Here is a 26235-nt window from a genome sequence, read left to right on the forward strand (position 1 = left end):
AGGAGTTTTTAGATGTATCTTCGTAATTCGCATTTATTTAGTCCTGATGTGCATCTTCTTCCGTGACATTGACACATGTATATTACTTTGGTATGAATGAATGATTTCCAGGCCAAATTACTTAAATAAGAGCTTATAAGTCACTTAGTAAGCAATATGGCAAAATATGTTTCGTTCCATAACTATTCTAGCATCTCAGTTTCATCGGATAATGTAATTTCTAATATGTACCCATGCAATTGGCTGTATTCAGCAAGCTGCAGTTTTATTGACTGATACGTATGATGTACATAAGATTTGTGTGGATTTGTTCAGTTGTTAAGTTTTCATGTTCTTCATTTCAGTCATAAAATAATAGTTCTGAACACTTTGAAATATAACAAAAGATGGATTTCTAAACGTGTACAAATGAATCTACAAAGAATTCAACATACATAAAAAAATGGATTTGGCAATAGGTAAATTCATTTCTGTAAACAGCTTCCGTAGGAAATGTTTAGCTTTTGAAATTAAGTTTCTGTTCTTCTTAAGAAAATGTTGTTTGTTGTCTTCTCTAATCAGTGCTAAGGTTTCTTTATCTTATTTAAAAATAGATTAAAATTATTATATATATATATATATATAAAGAACAGTGATTTTTTTAAATTATTGTAAATATATGTCTTCTTATGATATATTTAATACTTGGCCTTCGGCGCTATTGTAATTCATGAGATGTTTAAATCATATAACATTATATTAAAATCAGTTTAAGAGTCAAATCTATGAGTTATGATAATCAAATTAAAGAATTAAAATCAAATACAAATGGTTGTTGGCTATACACATTATGCTGAAGTTCATTTACTTGGTCTGTCATGTTTGTTAATGAGACAAGTGTGCGAGAAACATCACATATTGTTAGGTGACAAAAGGTTCTGAAACGGATGTATATTTAGGTTGTGTCTTGTAATGGTTTATTAATTGAAAAAATATTAAGCAAAGAAAGGTAAAGTGGCTGTAAAAATACGGAGAACTGTGTTATCACTACCCTTATACGTTATCTCTGAGTGCAATATTCCCTGCATGCCTCATTATCAGTTAGTATAAGCAGCACTATAATCGAAGCTTGTAGATGTTTTAAAACTCTTGGTTTTATTGCGACTTTAAATGTTTAGGGTTTTTAACGACGTCTAACAATATATACTATCGCGGTAGCTCTTTGTCTGCAATCACACTTAGGTGTCTTATAAATTACTGGAATATCTTGAAACCAAAATATCAGCATGAAACGTTTTTATGTAAGTATAAACGTTTCCACTTTGTTCTTGTTATTGACTGCCTTAATTTCTGTTGGAATATGCGAGAACATAAATGAAACAATTGATAACCTTTTCAACAACTGTTTGAACAATGTCTGCGATATGATACAGTGTCCTCCAGTGACCGAATGTCCAAACGGTGAAATAATCAACAGTGCTTCTCTTTGTGGGTGCTGTCCCCTCTGCGTTTCATACATAGGTATGGTCTATTTCGTATGATATCTGTACATGTCACGAACGTTTCTTTATCATTTTTCAGGTTTTATAATTTTTTTCCATTGATTTCGTCACCTTATAGCAAGTTTCATAGAAATAAAATATATTTTGTAAATATTATAACATGTTTTATGAAACTGCTTGTTTGTTTTAAAACAAAGCAGTATTGGAATGTGTCCACCACGGGGAATCGAACCCCGGATTTTAGCATTATAAGTTTGTAGCCTTACTGCTATCACATGATATTATTAGATAGAGGTAATAAAAAAGCTAACTTATTAAAGATCAAATAAATAAGATGTGAGATTACGAAATATTGTCAGACTTCACTCTTATGAAATCCGAATACAGATATATATAGAACAATAAAGCAATAAGAAGAAAAGACCTGTTTTTGTATAAGCTCAGTGCAAAATTAAGTGTGAGCTAAGATGATGAGGATATAATAAAAGAAGTATTTAAACGTTAAGATTTAAACCTAAATCTTTCAAGATGAGCTAGATACAGTCTTGCAGCTGATATGCAGCTAGGAACTAGAGAGAAGTGGATATATTCCATCTATCACATTCAACTTGATCCTCCCACTATAGTCACACTTGCGTATGACCATCATAATGATACTTAAGTCAACATAAGCTATTATTAGGTGAAAGTTCAAAACCTATAGTGTAAACCCATTCTCTTGGTGTTTCTCAATATGCCAAGAAAATAAATTTCACCATAAGCATATCTTATATTTGATAGATGCAAATTACATACAATCAAATGTTTGTTGTTAATGAATTAGATATAAAACACTTTCATATGTGCTATGATTTTCCATTACGACAAATCAAATTGGAATTAGAGGGACTGTTGTAATTAAGACTATTTGTTCCACATAAACCAATATTTAGGTGTATTTGTAAAATATAAGATTTGTGCTGTTTTTGTACGTGCGTTTCTGTTAGAGTGAAATTTCCATGTTTATATATATGTATATAATATAAAGCCAGAACAAGAGGTATCAGTTTTATGTCATATGATTTAAAATCTGTACAACATACTAACTTAGACCTCACATGTTTAAGTTCGGGTTAATGAATTTCAAAGATTTTTTTAAAATGTGGTGTAACGTTATTTCATTTTTCATATTCATTTGAGCGTGAAGTATTTTTATATGTTGGTGTATTATATATATGTGAATTATTTTTATATGTTGGTGTACTATATATATATATCTGTATACGTTGTCGCAGCTTTAAAAACGTTATATTAATAGAGAAATATTATGGAAGAAGCAAATAAGCCGTGGCACATAACAAAATGAAAAAAAATTAAAACTAGTTGGAACTTATGCTCTAGCATGTGATAAGCTATGATGGTATTTACAGTATCTTATCACTACAGAGTAGGTACATAACTAAACGATGAAACGAGATGAAGACTTTGACTTTGATATTAGTATATATCAGACTTGACATTAGATAAGACCTAATTCCTATTGGTTCATTCTAAACAGTCTACGTGAAAAAAAAATGTCGCATTAGCAACATGATTTCATCACATATTCACGACTTTGAAATATGATTGGTTGTTACATACAAACTGGAGTAGAGGATTTTCGCCATATAAACTTAATGAATTAAGTCAGTAAATGTGTTCTGAGCTCGCAGAAATGTTGAAGGTTATGTACGTTAGATTATATCATGAAATTATCATGTTATATCTACTAAAAGCCAATATTCCAAAAATATTATATAGTTACTCCTGAATTTTAAGCATCATAAAAAATATATTTCTATCACTTAATTAAATCGACGAAAGTACTCAGGTCAGTAAATTCAAATAAATAAATTATCTAAGACAAGACCAGATATTACTCATAAATATAAAAATTTTTGAATCTAGTAATTTAATTGCAATTGTAAATATTTCAACAGTGTGTTATTGAATTCTTCGTTTTCAATTCAGATTTACCGAAATTACAACTTTCTTTGCCATGGATAATTGTTTGTTTGTTTATAATTAAGCACAAAGCTAAGCAATGGGCTATCTGTGCTCTGCCCACCACGGGTATCGAAACCCGGTTTCTAGCGTTGTAAGTCCGCAGACATACCGCTGTGCCACTGGGTGGGGGCGCCATGGCTAATTGCTAATACTACTGATTTATTATTGTGTTTTTTAAATGTGGGGATGTATCCAGAGATGCTAAGTTTCGTGAGACTTTATACCGTGTGATTTATAACTTCATTAACAGGTAAATAATTTAGATAACTATATAACTGAGGTCTTTCAAGGTCATCTCGAAGGTCAAGACTCTCAGAAATTTCGTTAATATGCATCATACATTCAGAATGTTAATAGAAAAGATGTAAACGATAACAAATGAAACGTCTTAAACCAAAAATTACCAAACTCGCTCCGCCAGATAAACAGTTATATGCATAACTGCACTCCTTCCATTCATATGGAGTTGTGCTATAGAAAATTAAAATCCGATCATATATCTAAATTTGAAGTTTAAGGTCAGAATGTTGCATAAGCAGGTCATAGCGCTTTTGAATGGCCCAAAATATTTAAGTGTATTAAAATAAAAGCCCGAACATATGTTAGAACACAAGCATTGTGTGACAGTTTTTCTCAATCATCTAAATAATAACAAAGTAATCATTTGAGAAAAGTTTGTCATGGTTTTATTGTATAGAGAGTGACACCAGAATGCCAGTGTTGCTTCCAGATTGTATACTAACAGGTACATCGTCCTTCACATCAGATGATAGGGACTGTGTGTTAGCAAGTTCATTTACACCGTGCGATCAGACGAAAGACCAGAAGGCAGAATTAGCATAAAGTTGTCATTTTGGCATTTCTCACATATGGAAGCGTTTTAAAGATAGCTATTGATTGTTTACTACAACTTCGCAATACAGTATTGTACTGTTAGGTTTGCTGCTGTTGCTGTTAAGCGATTTTTGGTTTTATGTGTTTCGTTTTTTTATGGTCAATACATTTGAATTTGATATATTTGGTCATGATGCATATTAAGAAGCGTTTTGAAGAATATAACCTTAATGTTGACATTGGATCATTCAGTCATAATACTAGGAAAACATGTAATTTCAACATATAATTATAAAAAAAAAATACAAATGCCTATAACGCAAGCGTTTTCAAAAGGTACATCTTTCTTCATCAGGGGCAAACTGGAAATGACTAAATAAAGCTATGTGTGAGTAGAGGTGAAATGACGCTATGACAGACCAAAATTACACACAGAAATGTTTTGATTAGCCTTCAAGTGTGTTTCATTTCTATTGTGCAATATTCCAGGAAAATATAATTTTAGATATAAACTGGATAGAGAAGTTTTCCTTTCTTTCTCTTTATCCTGATTTACTCAATGTTATTGTCACAGGATAAGCCCAGAATACCTCAATTCACACTACTAAAATTATTTTCCTAACCTCTTCATTAAAGAATTACTTTCCCTTAACTTGTGTCTGTTTATTTGCTTTTAAATGCAGAGTTATACAATGAGCTATCTATTCACTGCTTAACGCGGGTATCAAAACCAGATTTTCGGTGATATTATCCTATATACTTACTGCTGAGGTACCAAGGTGCACCTGTTAATTTATGAATCATCCGGTTTAATAAACATTACATTATTTTAAAACTAACTTTATGAAAAGCTAAATTTCAGCTCAGATAAATCAGTCAGGCTGTATTGAAAATAGATGTAAGTTTATGGATCTAAGGCAATAGCAAAATATGCTCGTAGAAATAGCCTAAAATTAAAGCTCTTGCTAGAATAAAAGTCATGGGAAGTTTGTTTGTTTTAGAATTTCGCGCAAAGCTACACGAGGGCTATCTGCGCTAGCCGTCCCTAATTTAGCAGTGTAAGACTAGAGGGAAGGCAACTAGTCATCACCACCCACCGCCAACTCTTGGGCTACTCTTTTACCAATGAATAGTGGGATTGACCGTCACATTATAACACCCCCACGGCTGAAAGGGCGAGCATGTTTGGTGTGACGGGCATTCGAACCCGCGACCCTCTGATTGCGAGTCGAGAGCCCTAACCACCTGGCCATGCCGGGCCATATGGGAAAGTTAAGAAATGATTCATGTCTGAAAAACAGAAACGATACTCTAATAAATCTTAATGATTTGAAAATATTTAGCATTTAGTCATCACATAATTTGAAGTTTATTTTTTATTATTAATATCAATATTTACACAAAACTAATAGAGTTTACATTAGTTGTATGTATTGTACACAACTACGAAAAACTTTGGCTTTTGTATAAATAGATCAAACTAATTTTAGATCATTATTAAAATGCTTCATTCTTATATAGAAAAAGGCGAACTTTGTGGACAAGGACCAACAGCTGCTGCTAGCTTGTGTAAGCCAGGTCTGTCATGCAACAAGGATACTAAAAGATGTGACGAACGTAAGTAGCACGCTTGCATATCCTTACATCTGTACTAAATTAACTTGTCTGTTGAAAGCTAACCATCTTTGATGTGTATTGTTCGTTTGGTTGGTTTAGAATAAAACCACATTGAACTATCTGCTGGATCCACCGCAGGGAATCAAATCCCAAATGTTTGCGTTGCAAGTCTTTAGGCTTACCGCTGTCCTATCGGCCGTCCATTTGATATGTAAAATTATATGTTTAGTTTAATTGATTATTTGTTGATTTTACTATGTCACTAAAATGGTAGTAAGAATAATGAAATGAGGCATTTCGCACACAAACTATTTCACCACTGTAAAGTTTCTCAGGTGAAACCCAGAAACGTCTATTTTTATGTGTTTGTAAAGCATTTCATTATGGAAATAATGTGTTATCAATACCGCTATATTTGTTAATTGTTCGATATTTATTCCTAACTACCCTGGTGCATCAGTTAGAGTAGCATATAATTGGAATAATAAAGTGAAAAGTACCTAAAAATGTCGAATTCTACTTTTTACCCCCCACAATTAGAAAATGGACCATGTGTTGAAGAGCGAAATCATCGACTTTCCTTGTTAGAAAATAAAGATTATAACTTTACTGAATCCTTATGGCTTCCAGAATGTGACAGCAATGGCAATTTTAAGAAAAAACAGTGCAAAGGATCCAAGTATGTATTACAATAATATTTACGATGATATTAATATATACTGCAGTAGGGAATTTAACCTATACTATAATTCAGTCAAATGCGATTCTAATTTTATCTTTGTTTTTCTTGCGATTTTATATTTTATAATTTGAGATACCTAATATGCAATGGCTTTTTGAATTTTTCTATTAATGTACAATATCTACCGTAAAATAAAGGCTAATGTTAAACATGCACATAATAACTTCGGCACCATGTACCTTAGAACGTTTGATTTATTTCTGGAAAATTCAAACGTTGTATCTTTCGGTAATGATATTTTCTACCCATTCAGTCTATTGTAATCGAAGAGAGTGAAAAAAAATCAGAGTACGTGGATTAAACCTTTGTATATAAGTGTGCGTGTTTTAAACTCTTTATATCAGTGTATGTGGTTTTAAACTTTGTATATCAATGTACGCGATTTAAACTTTTTATACCAGTGTATAAGGTTTAAAATTTGTATATTAATGTACGTGATTTAAACTTCGTATATCAGCTCAAAAGGTTTGTATTATAATGAATTGTTGACCCAAACTCCAACTAATGCTCTAAACTTAAGATGCTTCACTTATCACTTCATCCCTCTATAATTCTAAAAGGTCGGTTTTATTCATTTCTCAACTCTTTGAAATGTATGGTTTCAGATTGAATTCTTTAAGTAATGATAAATCACAAATTTGAAAACTTCGTTTAGATCTTTAGTTCTTTTACGGATCCTAATTTCATACGTTTTACTCTTTTGTTCCATCGAACCTCCTCTCTTCTTGTGACGCAGGTGTCAATCATTTGGTCAGTGAGACTTTGGACTGCATCCTCTTAAAGGTCACATTTCTTGTCAGATAGAACTGATTCCAGATCTCTACCACAGGGTCAAAAATATAATAAAAAGTTCTACTTTTATGCAAATTAAGAAACGCATAATAATAATCGCCATTTTCAACAAAATAGATATTTATATATTATTACAAAAGAAACTAACCAACAGTGAGACCGTACACGTACATGGAGATGTTCACACAACACACCTACATACGTATACCACATTTATACACATAATATGTAGATATTTAAAGGTGTGATAAAAGATAATACATAAACATTGTAGCTTGTATTTTTTTACTTGTATTTGTTAAATACCTTGTGATCCACATTATTTTACTTGTATCTATTAAATACCTTGTGACCCAAATGATAACAAAACACAAGGATGTTATTGTAGGTCAATAAAAATATATTATGTTATTTTTCGCGTTGTTTCTGCTTGAAACTGTGACTCAGTACCGAAACGTGGATTATTGGTATTTCATTCTACATCTTTAAGAGTACTTTCCTTTTAAGATTTTTTTATAGGTTTATATCATATTATTTTGCCACTATTTTTAGGTGTCTGTGTTTTGATGAAAATGGAAACAGGATCTTTGGTCTAGCAGAAAGGGCTTTAGCCGAAAATATGACCTGTGGTAGGATATATAAATTTTATTATTGTCCCAAAAGAATATTTTTTTAGCTTAACAATACAAATCTGCTAGTATTAAACGACCTTTATAACATTCAACGTTTCTCTTTACAAATTCTTCAGGAACGTTTCTCTAAAACCCAAACCACAACTGACAGTACAATACTTCAATCAATAAGCTATAAACTATCTTCACAAAAGAAGGATCGGGAAATCTCTTTCGAATCTGGCCCGGCATGGCCAGATGGTTTGAGTGCTTGACTCGCAATCTGAGTGTCGCGGGTTCAAATCCCCATCCCACCAAACATGCTCGCCTTTTCAGCCGTGAGGGGGGGGGGGGGGGGGTTGTAATAATGTAATGGTCAGTCCCACTATTCGTTGGTAAAAGAGTAGCCCAAGAGTTGGCGGTGGTTGGTGATGACTAGCTGCCTTCCCTCTAGTCTTACACTGCTAAATTAGGGACAAACAAATCTTCCAAATATGGAAATACATTACCGTAGTATTGCTGAGGAAACAAAAAAAAAGACTGAGCACCCCTACAGAGGAAATATGAATTTTTCAAACATCATAATTTCAGATATTCAGAATCGATTAACCTCAGAGCCAAATCACTTTCATATCATATATGTTAGCCTACCACCCAACTGAAAATCCTAAATTATAAATAATTCATAAAGACAACATACTAAATATCATTCAGATTTCACTTAGTTGCATGGAGTTTCGTTAGAAAATAAAAATAAATATGTACATAGCGTTTCTGGGCAAAATATTTATGGGAATATAAATACATGTACATAAACAACAAGATAACAGTTTCTAGAAAAGTTTTATATTGTGCGATTTGTTGTCATTATACATTTTCTAACGTTATTGCGTAATACTTATTATTTTTCTTACGTTTATTTATGAAATAACGAATAACACCTTACTTAAAACTATTTTATTATGACTTATGTTTCATGATCCACTTAGAGATCTACTCATTAGTAAATAACCCTTGCACTAGTTTCATGACAACATGAATAATATATAGATATCACTGTACTCAGACGATTTCCTATGGCATTCATTAAATACATCATTTTTTGTTGATTGATTTAAGTACTCAAGTTTTCTTTTCTAATTGAAATCTACGACACCAATGATATCGTAATAAAATATATAAGCTATTTTTTCTGAGTAATTCATGTAAACGCAAAATAATCATATCTTTATATAAACTGCTTCAACATTTGTTTTAGTGTGGTGTCAGCAAACATTGTTATTTATTGTGGTTATGAAAATCGTCTTTAAAGCTTTTGAGCAACATTTTCACACAGAGTGTTCTCGAGAAATGTGGAAAAGAAAAAATGATGAAGGTCTTGAGTGGATGACATCTCCTCACGAACATTGTGACTCTATGGGGAACTACGACGAACTTCAATGCAAAGATGAGATATGTTACTGTGCTGACCCAATAACAGGAGATCCGATGGGAGAAGCTACCCACATAGCTGGATTTCATCTGCTTTCTTGTTGTAAGTCCACTTGTTCTAAGTTAATTTTAAACATACGTTGGGAAAAATGAAACATCAAAGGCTATGTGCTATCTTATTTTTTTTTTACTTGTCACTCGAATTAATAATGTTTTTAAATACACTGCAAGAAAACAGTTGAATGATACTTTGAATTTATAATATTTTATCGAAAAGGTAAAAACTGATGTTATAAAAAATGTCAGTCATTCCTCTGACTTCATTCTTATGAAAACCAGGTAACAGATGATCCGTTATGTGATCTGAAATGGAACTTCTTACATTCGAAATGAGTAATTTATAGCTTTATATTTTTATACTTCATGATATTTTACTTCAATATGATGTATGGTCACCACGAACAGTAAAGTCAGTCTAGCACCAGTGTTGCAAACCTAAACTCGGAGTGATGAGAAGATCCAGAGTTATTTTTTACCATTATCCTGAAATATCCGTTTCAGGGAACATTTAGTGTCTGGCGTTACTTGATTTGAAACGACACTTCTTTCAAGAGTATTCTATAATGCCGGAAAGGGCTGACCTCCGGCAAGTAAACAATCCCACCTCTTCAAGAAAAGTGACAACTGGTTAAACATGGCATGAGCACTATGCATTAAACTGAAACCAGGGTCAATTGCACCTGTATCTGGCAGCGTAAAGGGTCGTATAATATGGTTCATATAACATGTGGTATCAATAGCATCATCATTCGACAGGTTCGTTCTTCTACTAGTGCTCGTTTTTACACATTGTGACATCTGTAGCCAATTTACGTCAGATGCTGTGACTGGCCTGCTTCCATTCGTCACATTAGTGACATCTTCAGGCGTCTACTCTGAGGTCTAACCATGATTCATGAAACATTTAAAGTACTTTAAAACTGTATTTCACAACAAGCGGAAGGATGAGAAGAGACGGTGCTTAATTACTACAAATATAAAAGGCACTAACTGACTGATCATTTATTTTAGATCAATGATTGATCATCACTAGGCTGACTTGAATAACGAAGTGTTGAGAAAAGAGGTGATTAAGGTGGAGTATGAACACAGTATCAAACATGGCGTCCTTAACATCCAAAGAGGAGCCAGGAACACAAAATTTGATGCCAGATTTGACTCAGCGACCCTGAAAACCTACTCTTTTGAACTCCACCATGCATAAGTGACATTTCAGATGCGTTTTAGCTCCTCTTGTTATTCTCCTTCGTAGGGGGCTACGGCATATGGATAAGGACAACCTATGAGCCAACCCGAGTCTTACTAGCTCTCGCTGTGGCAGGAGTTCTCAGACAAATAAATTCACACATGACGTGAATTAAGAAAAATAGTTTACAGTGACGACATTTTATAATACGTAATTCAAAATATATTTACCGATATGATCAAGAAATAGCGTTTTAAGTTCTGTTAGATGAACAAAATATGACTTGAATGGGTAATCGTATTTATCTTAATGTTTTTATATTTGGTCGTCTAGTACAAGATTAGCCTTCTAGAAAACATTGACTGAGCATGAACCTCCTACAATATTTGCATATCAGCTTTAGAATGACAATAGCTTATCAGTTAGTGAGCACGAACCACATACGTTATTTATTCATCATATCTAGAATGACTTTAGCCTCTCTGATTGCGAACATGAACAACCTATTTTATTACGTATGGGCTCTAGAATGATTTTACTTATTTGCTAATGAATACAACCAACATTATTTATATATGAGATTAAGAATTATTTTAACTTATCTGGCAGTGAGCATGATTCACCTACATTATTTATATATGGGATTAAGAATTATTTTAACTTGTCTGGCAATGAGCATGATTCACCTACATTATTTATATATGAGATTAAGAATTATTTAAACTTATCTGGCAGTGAGCATGATTCACCTACATTATTTATATATGGGATTAAGAATTATTTTAACTTGTCTGGCAATGAACATGATTCACCTACATTATTTATATATGAGATTAAGAATTATTTTAACTTATCTGGCAGTGAGCATGATTCACTTATATTATTTATATGTGAGATTAAGAATTATTTTAGCTTATCTGGCAGTGAGCATGATTCACCAACATTATTTATATGTGAGATTAAGTTCACTGTTATGAACTTAGCAAAGATTTCAAAGTGTCCTCTACTTATAAGATCCTTACACTTATGTTGAAAACGACCGGGAACTTAAATCAGCATGTTCTTATATTCAGACTGTTAACTTCATTGTGGATCCAACATAACAAATAACATTTAGGGAATTTATGTTCATATAACACTTAGACGTTTTTAAGATAGGTGTACGGTCCTTATACCTGAAATAATACTGTAATATCATGCAAGTATAGAAACATATCTCAGCTCCACTTGAGGGTACGTACTATGACATAACTTATCTAACTGGCTCTAATCAGAATAGCTTGTTTTTATGTAAGAATAATGGGGATTTTTGTTTTGTAACATTTTGAAACTGTTTTGAAGTATAAATCTTATTGTTTGAATAATTTTAATTACTTGGTTTATAATGTTTATTGAAAGGCATTTTTAGCAAAGTTTTCTTATTATTTTCTCTTCATTTCTGAAAAAAAATAACTGTTTAATTTAAAATCCTGATAAACTAATATTTTAACCAAGGTTTTCTTAAAAGACAGTAGTATATAATTGTTAAAGTTAAAATACAGTAAAAGATTTATTAGAGATTTCACATTCAAATTTATCATCTTGTTATGATTAAAGAACTCTAAGAATGGAATTTGGTGGCTTTACTGATGTTCAACAGTAAATTTGATGTCTACCGTTAAGACAACTTAAAAATGTTCAACAAGTTTATTATGGATAATAGCTTTGTTATCTTCATAGAAGCTGAGCATGTTGAGAGTTTTTTAAAACTGTCCTTACATTATTCATACCAATATTAAATCATATAACACATCCTGAGAAACCTCATTGTGTTGGCTTCTAAAGTCAATTATAAACATTCCAAAAACATCTCTGTGACTCGAGTTTTTCACATAAAAACACCTTTAATTTTGAAGTATGATTGAGCCTCCATTAGCTTTAGCTCCTTGTTTATTAACTTGTTAAACTACGGAGACATGCCCAGCTTCATCACGATGGCGTTTCGTATGGTGATGTGTAATCCGGGATTTTACTTAGCAGATGAGAGCGTTTCTCTGGATGAGCTTGAGGTGTGGTTTCAGAGACCATCGTTGTTAGTTGTTTTTTTGCTTCATTGTTGAACATTGAGGGTCCGCATCTTTCAAATATTTTACTATTAGGCTGTACATTGTTTACAAATTTAGCTACACCAATATTTTTCCTTCAAAAGACACAATATTACTCCATCCACAATCATCTATGACAGATTAAACTGTCTAGTTGTCAGAAATTCTACAGCATAATACTGCCATAAGTGACAGCCTAAGGTTATTGTGTTCTGTTCAATTCTGAGTAGGTTATTTTTTTGTGGTTTTGGCTTCAGGTTATTGTGTTTTGTTCAGTTCTGAGTATGTAATTTTTTGTTTTTGCTTTCAGGTTATTGTGTTTTATTCAGTCCTGAGTATGTTGTCTTTTTTGGTTTTGGTTTCAGGTTATTGTGTGAGGAAAATTATATTTTGATTTCCACCCCCCACCCCCACACATACACACACACTGTTTCTTCCATTAGCATTCATTCACTATTATTCAAAACCAGGTGAGCTGGTAAGTTTCTCTTGTTTCCTTGTCAAAAAGCGGACGACTTTCGAAACGTTGTCTTCTACACTTGTATCTCTACAACAGGCAGTTGCCGTCCATTCTAGAAAGTTCCAAATAACCCTTTGTAATAGTGAGTATAGGCTGTCTGTGTGAATTATACCGATATTTATGACAAAAAAAAGAGTTTTGAAAATTCAACTTTCCATTCATTCTCATTTTGTATATACTACATGTTTCAGATGTTAATTTTGAACATCTGATACACTTGAGATAAATGTTACAATGTTGTGCTTGTACAGCACAAGTTATATTAAAGTAAAAATACAACAGGTACTGACAATACGATTTGTTTCACCATTAATTTACCAAGTTGTTTTATTTTTACTCTTCACTACCAGTGGGGTCTATATCTTGCATCATATTGAGTAACTTCATGTTTATTGGCTCAAATTGTTTTAAAAAATCCACAGACAACATTAGTTTATTATTATTTTGAGTACAATGCGCGTCATAAAAGATTATTTTATTTGTGTAGATTGTTTAAAACTGCAAAGATAATTTTAGTATATATACTTTGTTGGCAAAAATACTTAGCATGTTACAAACATGTCTCTCAGCTGTAGACCATCCCTGATATTTCAAACATTTTAAGTTAGGCATTTGTGACGTTCCTATTCACAGATATAATTTGTAAGTATTAAGCTTTATAAAAAAAAATATTGCTTCATTTGACAATATACTCAATTTCATAGCATTATAAGTAAATAACTGGACGGATATTTTTGGTGTATGTCGTTGTAGTCATGGTTTATTTTACGACCATATGACCTTTACTAACCCTACTAAGTTATGTTTTATAATACTTTTGCAAACTTACTACGGGATATTTATCAATTCTGTATAGAGAGAAAGAATAATTCCAAAACAAACTATCATATTTTAGAAGTGAAATAAACGTAGTCATGATTGAATATTTAATCGTTAGTCAGTCAATATACATGTTATTGTCATATGGGCCCTATATCATATTTCGGTACTCGATTACTTCTTATATATAATATATCTGTTTTTATTCAACTAGGACACGAATTCAGATATAAACCAGTCGAGTAGGATTGACGTAAAACTATAATAACCAGTTATTAGAAATGTCAGTGTCCATTACCGAGGTGCATGTGAAAAAATATTCTTGTGAGCTAATCCTCTGGCTTCAATTTACTTCAATTCCTACAATAAAACTGCTCTGCCCAGTCTCTTCTTTAATATATATATACATCCTTTTTTTGGCTATTACTGCCAAAATGCATTCAAATTTTCGGTTTCAGTCACCTTGCATGTTTCGTTTTTTCATATAACTTCATCCTTTTGGACACAATTTCACCGTTAACTAACATTTTTTGCGAGATACTTACTAACCACGCAAAGTTGACATGTCGTTTCACTCACAACTTAAAGTACCAGGACAGAGCAATTTATCTGGCTATTAGTTGTTGTTTTTTTTCAAAACTAGAATGCTTAGGTAATTTTTTTCTTTTTTTTCTCTAAACAGACAACGAAGAGACACATGGAAAAACGTATTTGCGGCAATGTGAAAAACAACTTTACAGAGCCCAGTCTCTTACGTACCAATTCCATAACAAAGGTATCCGAATTTTAGGCCTTGTAAATATAGCATGTGGGTTGGATGGAACATTTGACCTTAAACAGTGTCAACCTGACAGGTAAGGAATGGGATCTTTCTAGCTTGCTTCTTGTTGATATATTTGTCTTAGCAATAAGTAATTACATTTGTATTTGAACTGATAATATTATACACAACCGATTTAACTGTTTACTTTTCGTTTTTCGATAGTAAAGGCCTGGTATAGCCTGGTGGCTAGAGTGGGGGCCTTGACTTGCAATCTACGGGTAGCGGGTTCGAATCCCCGTCACTGAACATGCTTGCCTTTTCAGCGTTGTAATGTGACGATTATTCGTTGGTAAGAAAGTGGCCCAAGAGTTGGCGGTGGGTGATGTTGACTAGCGGCCTTATGCTTATTCTATCACTGCTAAATTAGGCAGAAGTTTTATGCAAAATTCAAACCAAAGTTTTCGATGATTTTTGAATATTAATTGAGAACGATAATTCGTTAATTTAATTTACTCCGACATGAACTTTAGGATTGTTATTATTATTCTAAGAAAACTAGATTAATGTTATACTAGTAAAGACCTACAAAATATGTGCGGTCAAATTAGTATATTTAATGCAACAGTACTTCTTTAAATACAAGGTTTCTATCAATAAATAAACTTATAATGTTATTGCACAAACTAACGTCAGACCTTTCTAAAAATTTATATAAGCTTTTAATATATTGTACAAAGAGTCTACTAAAATATATTTATATCGGCCTGTTATTTACACCCGTTGAAATGAAATATGTGCACACGGGTTTTTAGACAGTAAGATGCGCATGCATTTTCAGAACAGATAAAAATAGTGTTATTATAAAAAATATGTTAGGGGTAGCCTTTTTGTACTTTTATGCTTGTTAGATTTAAGAAAGTGTAAAAACTTTAATGTGTTCTGGTATAATTGCATTATTATTTGAAAAGGGTTAATATCTTTGCCATGTTGGTTGTTAAAATTTTATACTCTTGAAATAAATTTAAGAATATCACAATCACAGAGGACAAAATGTTTTAAAATTAAAACAAATGACATAGTATACGTGAATGATGTTGAATATAATTGTTTGTTTGTTTTGTTTAATTTCGGATAAAGCTACTAGTGGGCTGTCTTCGCTAGCCATCTCAAGTTTGAAGTGATAGACTAGAGGGAAGGCAGCTAGTCAATACCCACCTCTAATTGGGCTACTCCCTTATCAAAGAATATTGAGATTGACATTATTAAAACCCAATGGCTGAAAGGGTGAACATGTTCGATGACGGGATTCGAGTCCATGAAACAGCAGATTGCGAGTCGAGTGCCCTAACCGCCAGATCATGCAAGCCTGAATATAATTAAATAGACGCCAGGAGCAGAGAATACCGAAAAAAAAATAAAAAAAAACATTTTAAACTTTATAGTTTTCTTCTGTTATTTACATAGAATTCTATAAAATAAAGTACTGGGAAATTTAATCTATTTACACTTGATAAAGATTGTAATTCGAATGTATATATTTAAATCGCCCAAGACAAAAACAAAACAAAGAGAAAATATTATAAGAATTGCAGAACAGTTGTAAAAAGTATAACCTTGAGAAAAACAACAGCGGAAATAGTACCAAAAAGGTGTTAAGGATATTATGCTTCATCCATTAAATGCCTTTGCGCATATGAACGTTCTTGCATGCTATTGAAAAAAAAAAAGAGAAAGAAAAATGAGTAACTAATGGGTAGATAACGTTGTTGACATGGTAATAATCTGATAATACTAACGACAAAATAAGAAAGCAACAACTAAAATAATACTAAGTATCTGAAACCTTACTCACCCAATTATTCTACATTAGGAAATACACCCAACCACCATCCAATAACAAACCCAACCACCATCCAATAACAAAACCAACTATCATCCGATAACAAACCCAACCACCATCCAATAACAAAACCAACTATCATCCGATAACAAACCCAACCACCATCCAATAACAAACTCAACCACCATCCAATAACAAACCCAACCAACATCCAATAATAAACCCAACCACCATCCAATAACAAACCCAACCACCATCCAATAACAAACTCAACTACCATCCAATAGCAAACCCAACCACCATCCAATAACAAACCCAACCACCATCCAATAACAAACCCAACCACCATCCAATACCAGACCCAACCACCATCCAATAACAAACCCACCTATCATCCAATAATAAACCCACCTATCATCCAATAACAAACCCAACCACAGGCCAATAACAAACCCAACCACCATCCAATAATAAACCCAAACACCATCCAATAGCAAACCCAACTAACATCCAATAACAAACCCAACTACCATCCGATAACAAAATATAAATATTGCAAAACATAATATAATTATACTACGTTACCTGCATAATTCGATGACGTGTGTGATATATGTTATTAACCCGAGTTTATTATTAATTATACTACGTTACCAGCATAATTCGATGACGTGTGTGATGTAATAAACTCGGGTTAATAAGATAACACGTCATCGAATTATGCTGGTAACGTAGTATAATTAGATCGAATTATGCTGGTAACGTAGTATAATTAGTAATAAACTCGGGTTAATAAGATACATCACCATCACACACGTCTAATAAACTCGGGTTAATAAGATATATGTCTGGATTACATAAGTATGTATTTCAGATGTTCCTGCACGAATAAGTTTGGGGCATCCATCAAGAGTTATACGAAGGAAAAATCTTCAGGAATCACAAATAAAATGATTTGCGGTGAGTAAAATTTATTTATTTGTCGATCAATCTCGATTTAACGCTCAAAAATATTTAAAATTTTGCGTTCGCTATTCAAATATCATAATTTCTTTTTCCTTTTGCTTTTCTTACGGACAGTAATGACGACTTTATTAAATTAGAAAAAAAAAAACATAAGTTCTTCTGATAGCGTGTAATATTGTCTAAACATATATATTAAACTTGGTTGGTTCTTATTGTTCTGATTTTAGTTGTTCATTGCCAAATTTCACTGATGGTAATGTTAAAAGAGCTTTTACTGGTTTTGTAATAAAAATATCGATATAATTTACAATATGTTGCCTAAAGTTTCAAACCAAGTAATAAACAGTTATGGATTTTGCTTTAAGTAGCAGTATTTGAAAAATGGACAAAGATGAAATATTAATAAAAACATTTATATTTACTTATAAAGTACTTTTGTGGCAACTATTAAATTTGAGGAATATTTTTAAAATTTCTAGTTTAATAAGTTTCAACCTGTGTGTTTGTGTATTTTTTTTTACAGCAAAGCCACATCACACTATCTGCAGTGTCCACATAGGGGAATCGAACCCCTGACTTTAGCGTTGTAAATCCGTAGATTTCCCACTGTCCCACTTTCGAATTTAATTTTCCTTATCCTTTGATTTCAACAGTTTTACTAATTGAAGAGGTTTAATCACTTTTACAACTTTTTACTTCTCAACACATGAAATACTAAGTTTTGGGCGATAGTTAGCTGAATCATTAAACTCGAAGAACGATTTCTTATTAGACCAATAATTAATTTTTCAAATCTTTAGAAGTTTCATTCTCAAATGGTTCCACCAAATCTTTTTATCGGGATCTGGGAGGGTTAGGTTTGATGTTCCAATTATTGTTTGTTTGTTTGTTTTGAATTTCGCGCAAAGCTACTTGAGAGCTATCAGCGCTGCCCATTCCTAATTTAACAATGATAAACTAGAGGGAAGGCAGCTAGTCAAAACCACCCACCGCCAACTTATGGGCTACTTTTTTTTTTTACTGGTTCCTACTACTAGTGATATGTAATTAAGTTTCACTAACTGTCTTTTCCACCAAAAACGTAAAGTAAAGCTGTTTGGTTTAACTATTCGAGATTTCTAATTTGATTGATCTTTTTCAAGAAACAAAATAAGAAGAAGGTGAAACGGTACAAATATGAAAAGCTTTGGAATATCGAAAGCTAAACAATGTTTAAGCTGGACTGTATTCGAAATCTTGTACTCTTAATTACAGTCACTTAGCTTAGGGACATTTTCAAAGTAACCTTACGGGAATTAATATTAATTTTTCTTTTAAATAGCCTGTGCACGAGATCAAAACGACATAGAAACAAATCATGCACGATATCCATTGTTAGATTGCACGGACCTAGGAAACTTCAAAGAGTACCAGTGTTTTGGAGATGAATGTTTCTGTGTAGATAGAGATGGAGTGCAAATTAGCCAAACCGAGCAGTTGGTACCAGAAGTCGTAGGAAACTGCATAAAGATGGACAAATGTCTGTACGAAAGCAGTGAATGTTAGGCCTAATATTTCAAACTTCTTTGTGGAGTCTATAAACCTTGCATACGATTCTACATGGTAAAGAAAATTTCAGTATATTAACTGTCGTGAAAACAACAAAATCATGAAACTTTAATAGCTATACGTGACTTTGTGATAATTTCTTTACAAATTATTCATAAAATAAAAATTCTTTAATAGTTCTCTAATTATCAATTATGAAAATCATTATTTACATTGTATATTCAAAGAGATTTCAATAAATGAATATATTTTTTACACAATGTTAAATCGAGGAAGCATGAACAAGACAATCCTGGTAATTATCAGAAACTTCTCTTTAACATTTTACATTATTTAAATTCTTAATGATGTAAAGAGAGACAATGATGGAAACTATAATAAGAGTGGATGTTTTTCGTTATATGCTAGAATAACTTTATTGCTTCAATTTCCATATGTTTTTCTCATGAAAATATTTCGAGTGTGTGTGTTTTTCTTACGGCAAAGCCACTTCAGACTATCTGCTGTGTCCACCGAGGAGAATTGAACCCTTGATTTTAGCGTTGTAAATCCGTAGACTTACCGCTGTCCCTGTGGGGGACAAATCTTTCGACCGTATATCAAATCTTCTTCTTCACATGTTCGAACGTATCTATAGATGATAATGGAATTAACCAGGTATTGTTGATAAAATATCAGATCAGAGGACCTCTATATAAAAAAGAATGGTTAGTATTAATTATATTATTTCCTTCAAACTCATTTCAACTGTTTAATACGAACTTCTCTCCTGTTTCTTTCCTGCTCTTTAATTATATTATAATTCAAAGTTTTACTTTGTTATTGATTTAATAATACACTCTAGTTAGAAAATCACACAGTTTAGATTATTCGTTAACTATAGGTAAGCATCATATAACTTTGGTTTTCTAACCCAAAACCGAGATTTAAATAAGACTATTGAACATTGGACTATTATACGTGCTCTTGCCCCCATATCTTTCTTGAAGATGGTTTTTCATATGCTTATATTTCTCAGCTTATGTTGCTCAAAACAATTTTCATAGTAAATATGGACAATATTTAGTTTCCTTTCCCCTTACTAATTTTTCTTTCGGCAACTAAAGAATATTGTCTATTTCTTTTTCCTCATTTTCTGGGAAATTTCTTTGCAGCTCTTTTATGTTTGTTGATTAGAATGCTGGCTTGCTGCTAGAAATAGGATTCAGTCTACAACAGAAAATACGTTTATGACCATAATGTCAGTAAGAGATGAATGAACTTCCTGGGTTGACTAAATTATTTTAATAATAACAATATAGATATGTCAAAGAAATTAGAATCATAATTGGTTCAATGTAATTAAGATCATTCAGCACAGAAAATTAATTTTGATGAGTTGGTACTTTGTTTGCATTTTTTTGCGTTTTGAAATTTTGTGCTTATCTTTCGGACTAATAATCGTGTCACTATGACGTAGCATTCAAACACTTTATTTTGTTGTTTTGTTTGTTTTAATTTTGCCAAAAGCTACTCGAGGGCTATTTGCGCTAGCCAACCTTAATTTAGTAGTGATAAATTACTGGCTATTTCTTTATCATCGAATAGTGGGATTGACTAATACATTATAATGCCCCCACGGCTGAAAGGATGAGCATGTTCGTTGACGGGGATTCGAACTCACGAAAGACAGGTTGCGAGTCGAGCGCCCTACCCACAGCTATTTTGAAATTGCCTTAGTGTTTTCGCCATTATTTATGTAAATATAAATTAACCAATGAAGTTAATGTTGCTAAATGTAAAAATATATATTTTTATTAAGACACACGGCAGTGTGTCATCCGGCCACAACAACCTGCATGACACTGTGTGTTATTAACAGGAGGGATAGTTTAGCGATTTTCCACTTGCTGTAGCTCTGGCTGTGGTATTCCAAACTTTCATATATTTTCAGTGGATGTGCTCTACTGAATCCTTACTTCACGTACCAAATTTCAAGACAATCCATAGAGAAATGCACTAGCTAAAAAATCTCTAACTTTGATTGAAATTATTATTTTTAACCGCAGCATAGCGGCTCATGTAATGTCGATGAGTTTTTTTTCTCAAGTACAAACTTTTAGCTCATAGCTGCATCTCTTTACCGATTTTAGATCTAATTGCAGCCGCGGCTACTGAAGATTTCCTCTTGTTTTTTCTTCGCACCGAAAGTACAGAAACTTTATTTCTTAGTAAAACATACTTAATTTTTATGGATTTTTTTTTCAAGTTTGATACACTGATACATCCTTACAATCTACAATTAGATATCAAATTTGGTCTAAATATAAGCCACATGTACAAAATTATTTATCAAAAAATAGTTCAATTTTGACCAAAACGCTTGCGCACGCCTACACAAAAAGACACGTGAGTTATCCCTCTAATATTTTTACTACAGCTAACCCTAAGATTAAAAGTGCACCGTTTTTAGTTTTTGTCATTCCGATAAAATACAGCTTATTTAGAGCAGCAAAGCTGTAGGGTGAAAGCACGTGCAGATACATAAGTATTGCTTAGGCCAAGTAAATTAGATTAGCAGTTTCTAGCTCGTGTTTTCAAAAGAAGCTTACGGGTGAACGGTTATTATTCATTATTCACTTCCAACTTTTAAGCATAGATTTGTTACATTTTATGAAATTATCCTAATTAAAGAGCGTTTAGCGTCACGTGATATTAGTCTAAGCAACTAGCGTATATAATTATGCGTACATGCGGGTGATGACAATAAACTATTAATCTAGATTCCATAGCGTTACTATAAAGGAAGTTATTAACATTGTTTCAGAAAAAATAGACCACCACCATACATATTTTAAAGAATCTTGTTGATCCTGTAAAGTATAGACCTGTTCCAAATAATGTTGGATACTAACGATCGAGTGTCACATTTTTAGTTGCTGCGTTTTGTTGACGTGTATTGACAAAAAAATCATAATATTTAGTCAAAAACACCTTACATGTGAAAAGAGTTGCGGCCAAAAAAGGATTAAGCGTGCGACTTAGAAAAAGGAAATAAAAATTGGCGAGCAAACTGGTAGCTACACTTATAGCATTGATGCATTGATAAGAATTTTTACAGTAAATATTCATTCATTCGTTAGATAGGCCACGTATTTTATTTTACCTGCCATTATGCCCCAAGTTGAAAAAAAATACGCTACCTGGCTAACAAATGAATGAATATTTGCTGTACAATTTTTATCAATGCTATACATATAGCTACCAGTTTGGGCGCACTTTTTTTCACTCCTAAGGTGTTTTTGGTTAGATTGTTATTACATGAACAAAAACAAAAGCCGATTGAATTTGATGAACATTATATAAAATGTAATTACTACTAAAACGAACCTAACAAGTATGTACTTCAAATTTTCTTCCTTTTAACCACATAAACTAATGAATACTATTTTAGACATACACACATATAAGCAACCAATAAGTACTCTATATGAATTTTAGCTTATTTAAACCTCTACCAAATAACTGTACTTTTTAAGCCTCATTTTTTATCATTTTCTGAATAAGAGTTTTTGTTTTCATTAAATTCATTTGCTCGATTCTCGCTGAATTACAGATTCGACATTTAAATTGAGGTCACTATTCCTACTAGCTTGGCTAATCTTGGTTTGAGTTTGGCAGAAAGTTATGGGTATACGTCTCACTCCTACCAAATTGAATATATATATATATATAAAACTAAAAAACGAAAACTCGTCCCATAACCGGTTGAGATCTGGAAGTTCGAGCAATATCAACTCACACCAACCTAGCTGCATAGATAATTTTATTCTTAGACACTATTTTTTCAGTAAAAAAAACCCAAATATTTATTTATAAAAATACTAAAATAATTTATTTGTTGAGATATATATATAATTTATAAGCCTAATTTTCAGAGATTTTATAGAAGGAGAATCTGTGACTTTTATATAAGATTGAAACATATTTCACAATGTGGTTGTGATTTTATCGACCAAGATAGATCGAAACTTAATTGCACACAATCACAGTAGTTGATGTCATGTTTCGTAACCTGGTGATATAATTTATATTCATTCATTAATTTTATAGTAGGAACTAGTAAGTCCTACCTGAATATTTAACTCTGGTGTGATTGAGACAGTAAAACGGATATCTACTAATTCTAAAGCCTATAACATCGATAATTCAAACAGCGTTTTAAGAAGTTGCACCACAACTTTCCAAAGACAATTCATATGAATTTGGCGATATCCTCTCTCTGTTGGCTCAATCGGATTCGATTTCTGTCGTAGGCAGAGCAAAAATGTCCAATTCCGTAGGATTTGGTAGGATTAGAGCACAAAACAAAGTGTTTTAGTTATACTCATTTAAAGCGTAGACCGTCTAGAGCTATTAACTAGGCACTTTAATAAGTTTCTTCTAGAGTATACTCGGACCAGCGCTCAAAAATAGATTCTTTAATAAGAAGTTTTACGTAAAGAACACTCGGACCAACGCAGAAAACAAAGGTCTGTAATAAATTGCATCTAAAGGGCACTCTGACCAACGCAGAAGTCAAGGTACTTTAATAAGGTTCATCTAAGGTACACTCGGAGCAACTCAGAAAATAAGATATGATACTTTTATAAGTTTCATCTAAAACACTCTGACCGGCGCACAAAACAAGGTTCTAGTTTCAATCAGAAAGCACTTAGACTCTGTCGGGTTCAATACAATGCACACCAGTAAGTAGATTTTCTATATAGCTTTTTTTTTACATTTTGAACTTGTGTAAGCCTTATATCAATTGTTGCTGTTTGATTATTTAAATAATTTCATACTATTTAAAGCTATTTCTTCACCGACATTACTGTTCTGTGTCTTACCTTGGTGAATTGTTTAAAATGGAAAATTCTTTGCACAGGATTGCTTAATTAATCTTTTGGCTATATAAATGAGAAATCTGAGTCTTATATTAAAAAAAGAAGTTACAGAAATTCCAGTAGGATTTAGATAAGCAATTAATTATACTTTTATATTTTATTGGATATATTAATATAATTAATAATGTCTTAGCTTTGTTCCCTGGTGGGTCAGCAGTAAGATTATGGACTCACGATACTAAAATCAGAACTTCAATTCCCACAGTGGACAGAGCGCAATAGCCAATTTATCTTTGAGCTCAAACAACAGTAACGTCAGTGCTATAAAATAAATTTTCAGACCAAATTATTAGCTTTAAAAATGTTTTTCTTCTTGTCAATCTAAATACAATGTATGATGTTTACAGTAGTTTATTTAACACTATTTTATTAAAATTCAGAATATGCTGTTAGCCCTATCAGAATGTTGCAATTTTCTTTTCTTTAAAGTACAAGGGCTTTGATATTTCTCCAAAGAATTAACGCTTGGTAACAAACCTATGATAATCATGTTGATTCCAAAATAATAAATACGTTTCTTTCTGTATTTGCAATTTAAAAATAAACGTTAATACAACATGGCTGTGATTAAAGATATTTTGTTTATTTATTTTCGGATATTCACGCAAAGCTACTGAAGGGCTTAGTTTGTGCTGATAGACTGCAGGAAATGTAATTAGCTAATCAACCGCATCCACTTCTAGCTCTTGGACTACTTACTGTCATATGATCAACTATTTAAGTTTGATCATTACACTTATAACTCCCTCACAGCAGTTTTTTTTTTACAGTAATGAAACGTTAACGATGGACTTCCAAATCCATAATCATTCGCTTTAGCCACTAGGCCAAACTCAGCCCTAAAAGAGAAAAAGATGTGATGAAACTTGATTTTAACTAAGATGTATATTAAACGAGGTTGAAGGCAATGAGTTTAGATAGTTAAATAACTTTCTTGCTTAAAAATATTTGACAGTAATGAACATTATTTTATGTCTATGGCTATTACTAAATAACTACAAAAGCCATAAAATTAGGGCTTCTAGACTGAATCTTGTTTTCTTAAACATTAAGTCACTCAACGACAAATGAAAAGGTTACAAGTAATTATGTATTTTTAATGTTTTCGAACTCTGACTAGAACTCTTAATAGACATAAGTTCTTCGGTAAATATATTGCTTCTCGGTGGCTCAGCGAGGGTCTGAGAGCTTATAACGATAAAATTCGAGTTTCGATAGACGTGGTGGGCAGAGTAAAAAGAGACTATTGTGTAGCTTTGCGCTTAACAACAAACTAACGAAACAAATGTGCATTTATGACTTCTATTTTCAGGCCATAATGTTTTGTTACTTTTAATTTCACTGCTGTATTGTTTCATTGCTACTTTTTGTTTGACTTGTATATATTGTATCTAGGTACTGGACACACTTAGAGATAGAGAAGCAGGAAACTTTGGTTAATGTTTTAGGGTAATTGTGAAAATTAACTGCGCTAGGCGCACACCGCGGCATTTATTTCGTTATCTTCATAGAAATGGAGGAACGTATTCATGTGCGACTTTCGCCGGTAGAAAGAGGAGGGAAAATTTAAGTGCTTGTCAAGCTCTTATAAATGAAAAGAAATAGTAAAATAAGGGTTGTATGATCTCTTTTGGTTGAGCTCAAAAATTCATGAAAGTTTCATTGTGCTCAGTGGTAGAGAAGTTTCTGTTAGAGACAGACAAACAAATACACTACCACAAGCTGCTTTATAATAGATAAGAATGCCCCCCCCCCCCGACGTGAAACTCTGGGAACTTACTGGTAAACTTGAACACAGTTTTACCTCATGATGTGATCAGAGGTGGAGAAGTTTCCATTAGAGACAGACTAACAAATACACTACCACAAGCTGCTTTATAATAGATAAGAATGGCCTCCTGACGTGAAGCTCTGGGAACTTACTGGTAAACTTGAACACAGTTTTACCTCATGATGTGATCAGAGGTGGAGAAGTTTCCGTTAGAGACAGA

At 32.5% G+C, this 26235-nt stretch overlaps 1 protein-coding gene across 1 annotated transcript; it reads left to right on the forward strand.

The window, feature by feature from the left end:
- Positions 1–1086: 1086 nt before the first annotated feature.
- On the forward strand, positions 1087–19570 carry LOC111083218 (thyroglobulin-like). The gene is made up of 8 exons (XM_022379564.1): positions 1087–1500; positions 5862–5957; positions 6498–6636; positions 8044–8120; positions 9439–9636; positions 14885–15056; positions 17680–17765; positions 19093–19570. The coding sequence occupies exons 1-8, from the start codon at positions 1266–1268 to the stop codon at positions 19314–19316; spliced, it is 1227 nt and encodes a 408-aa protein (XP_022235272.1). The 5' UTR covers positions 1087–1265; the 3' UTR covers positions 19317–19570.
- The last annotated feature ends 6665 nt before the right edge of the window (positions 19571–26235 follow it).

Source organism: Limulus polyphemus, unplaced genomic scaffold (assembly GCF_000517525.1).
Source record: "Limulus polyphemus unplaced genomic scaffold, Limulus_polyphemus-2.1.2 Scaffold137, whole genome shotgun sequence".
Classification (NCBI taxonomy): domain Eukaryota; kingdom Metazoa; phylum Arthropoda; class Merostomata; order Xiphosura; family Limulidae; genus Limulus; species Limulus polyphemus.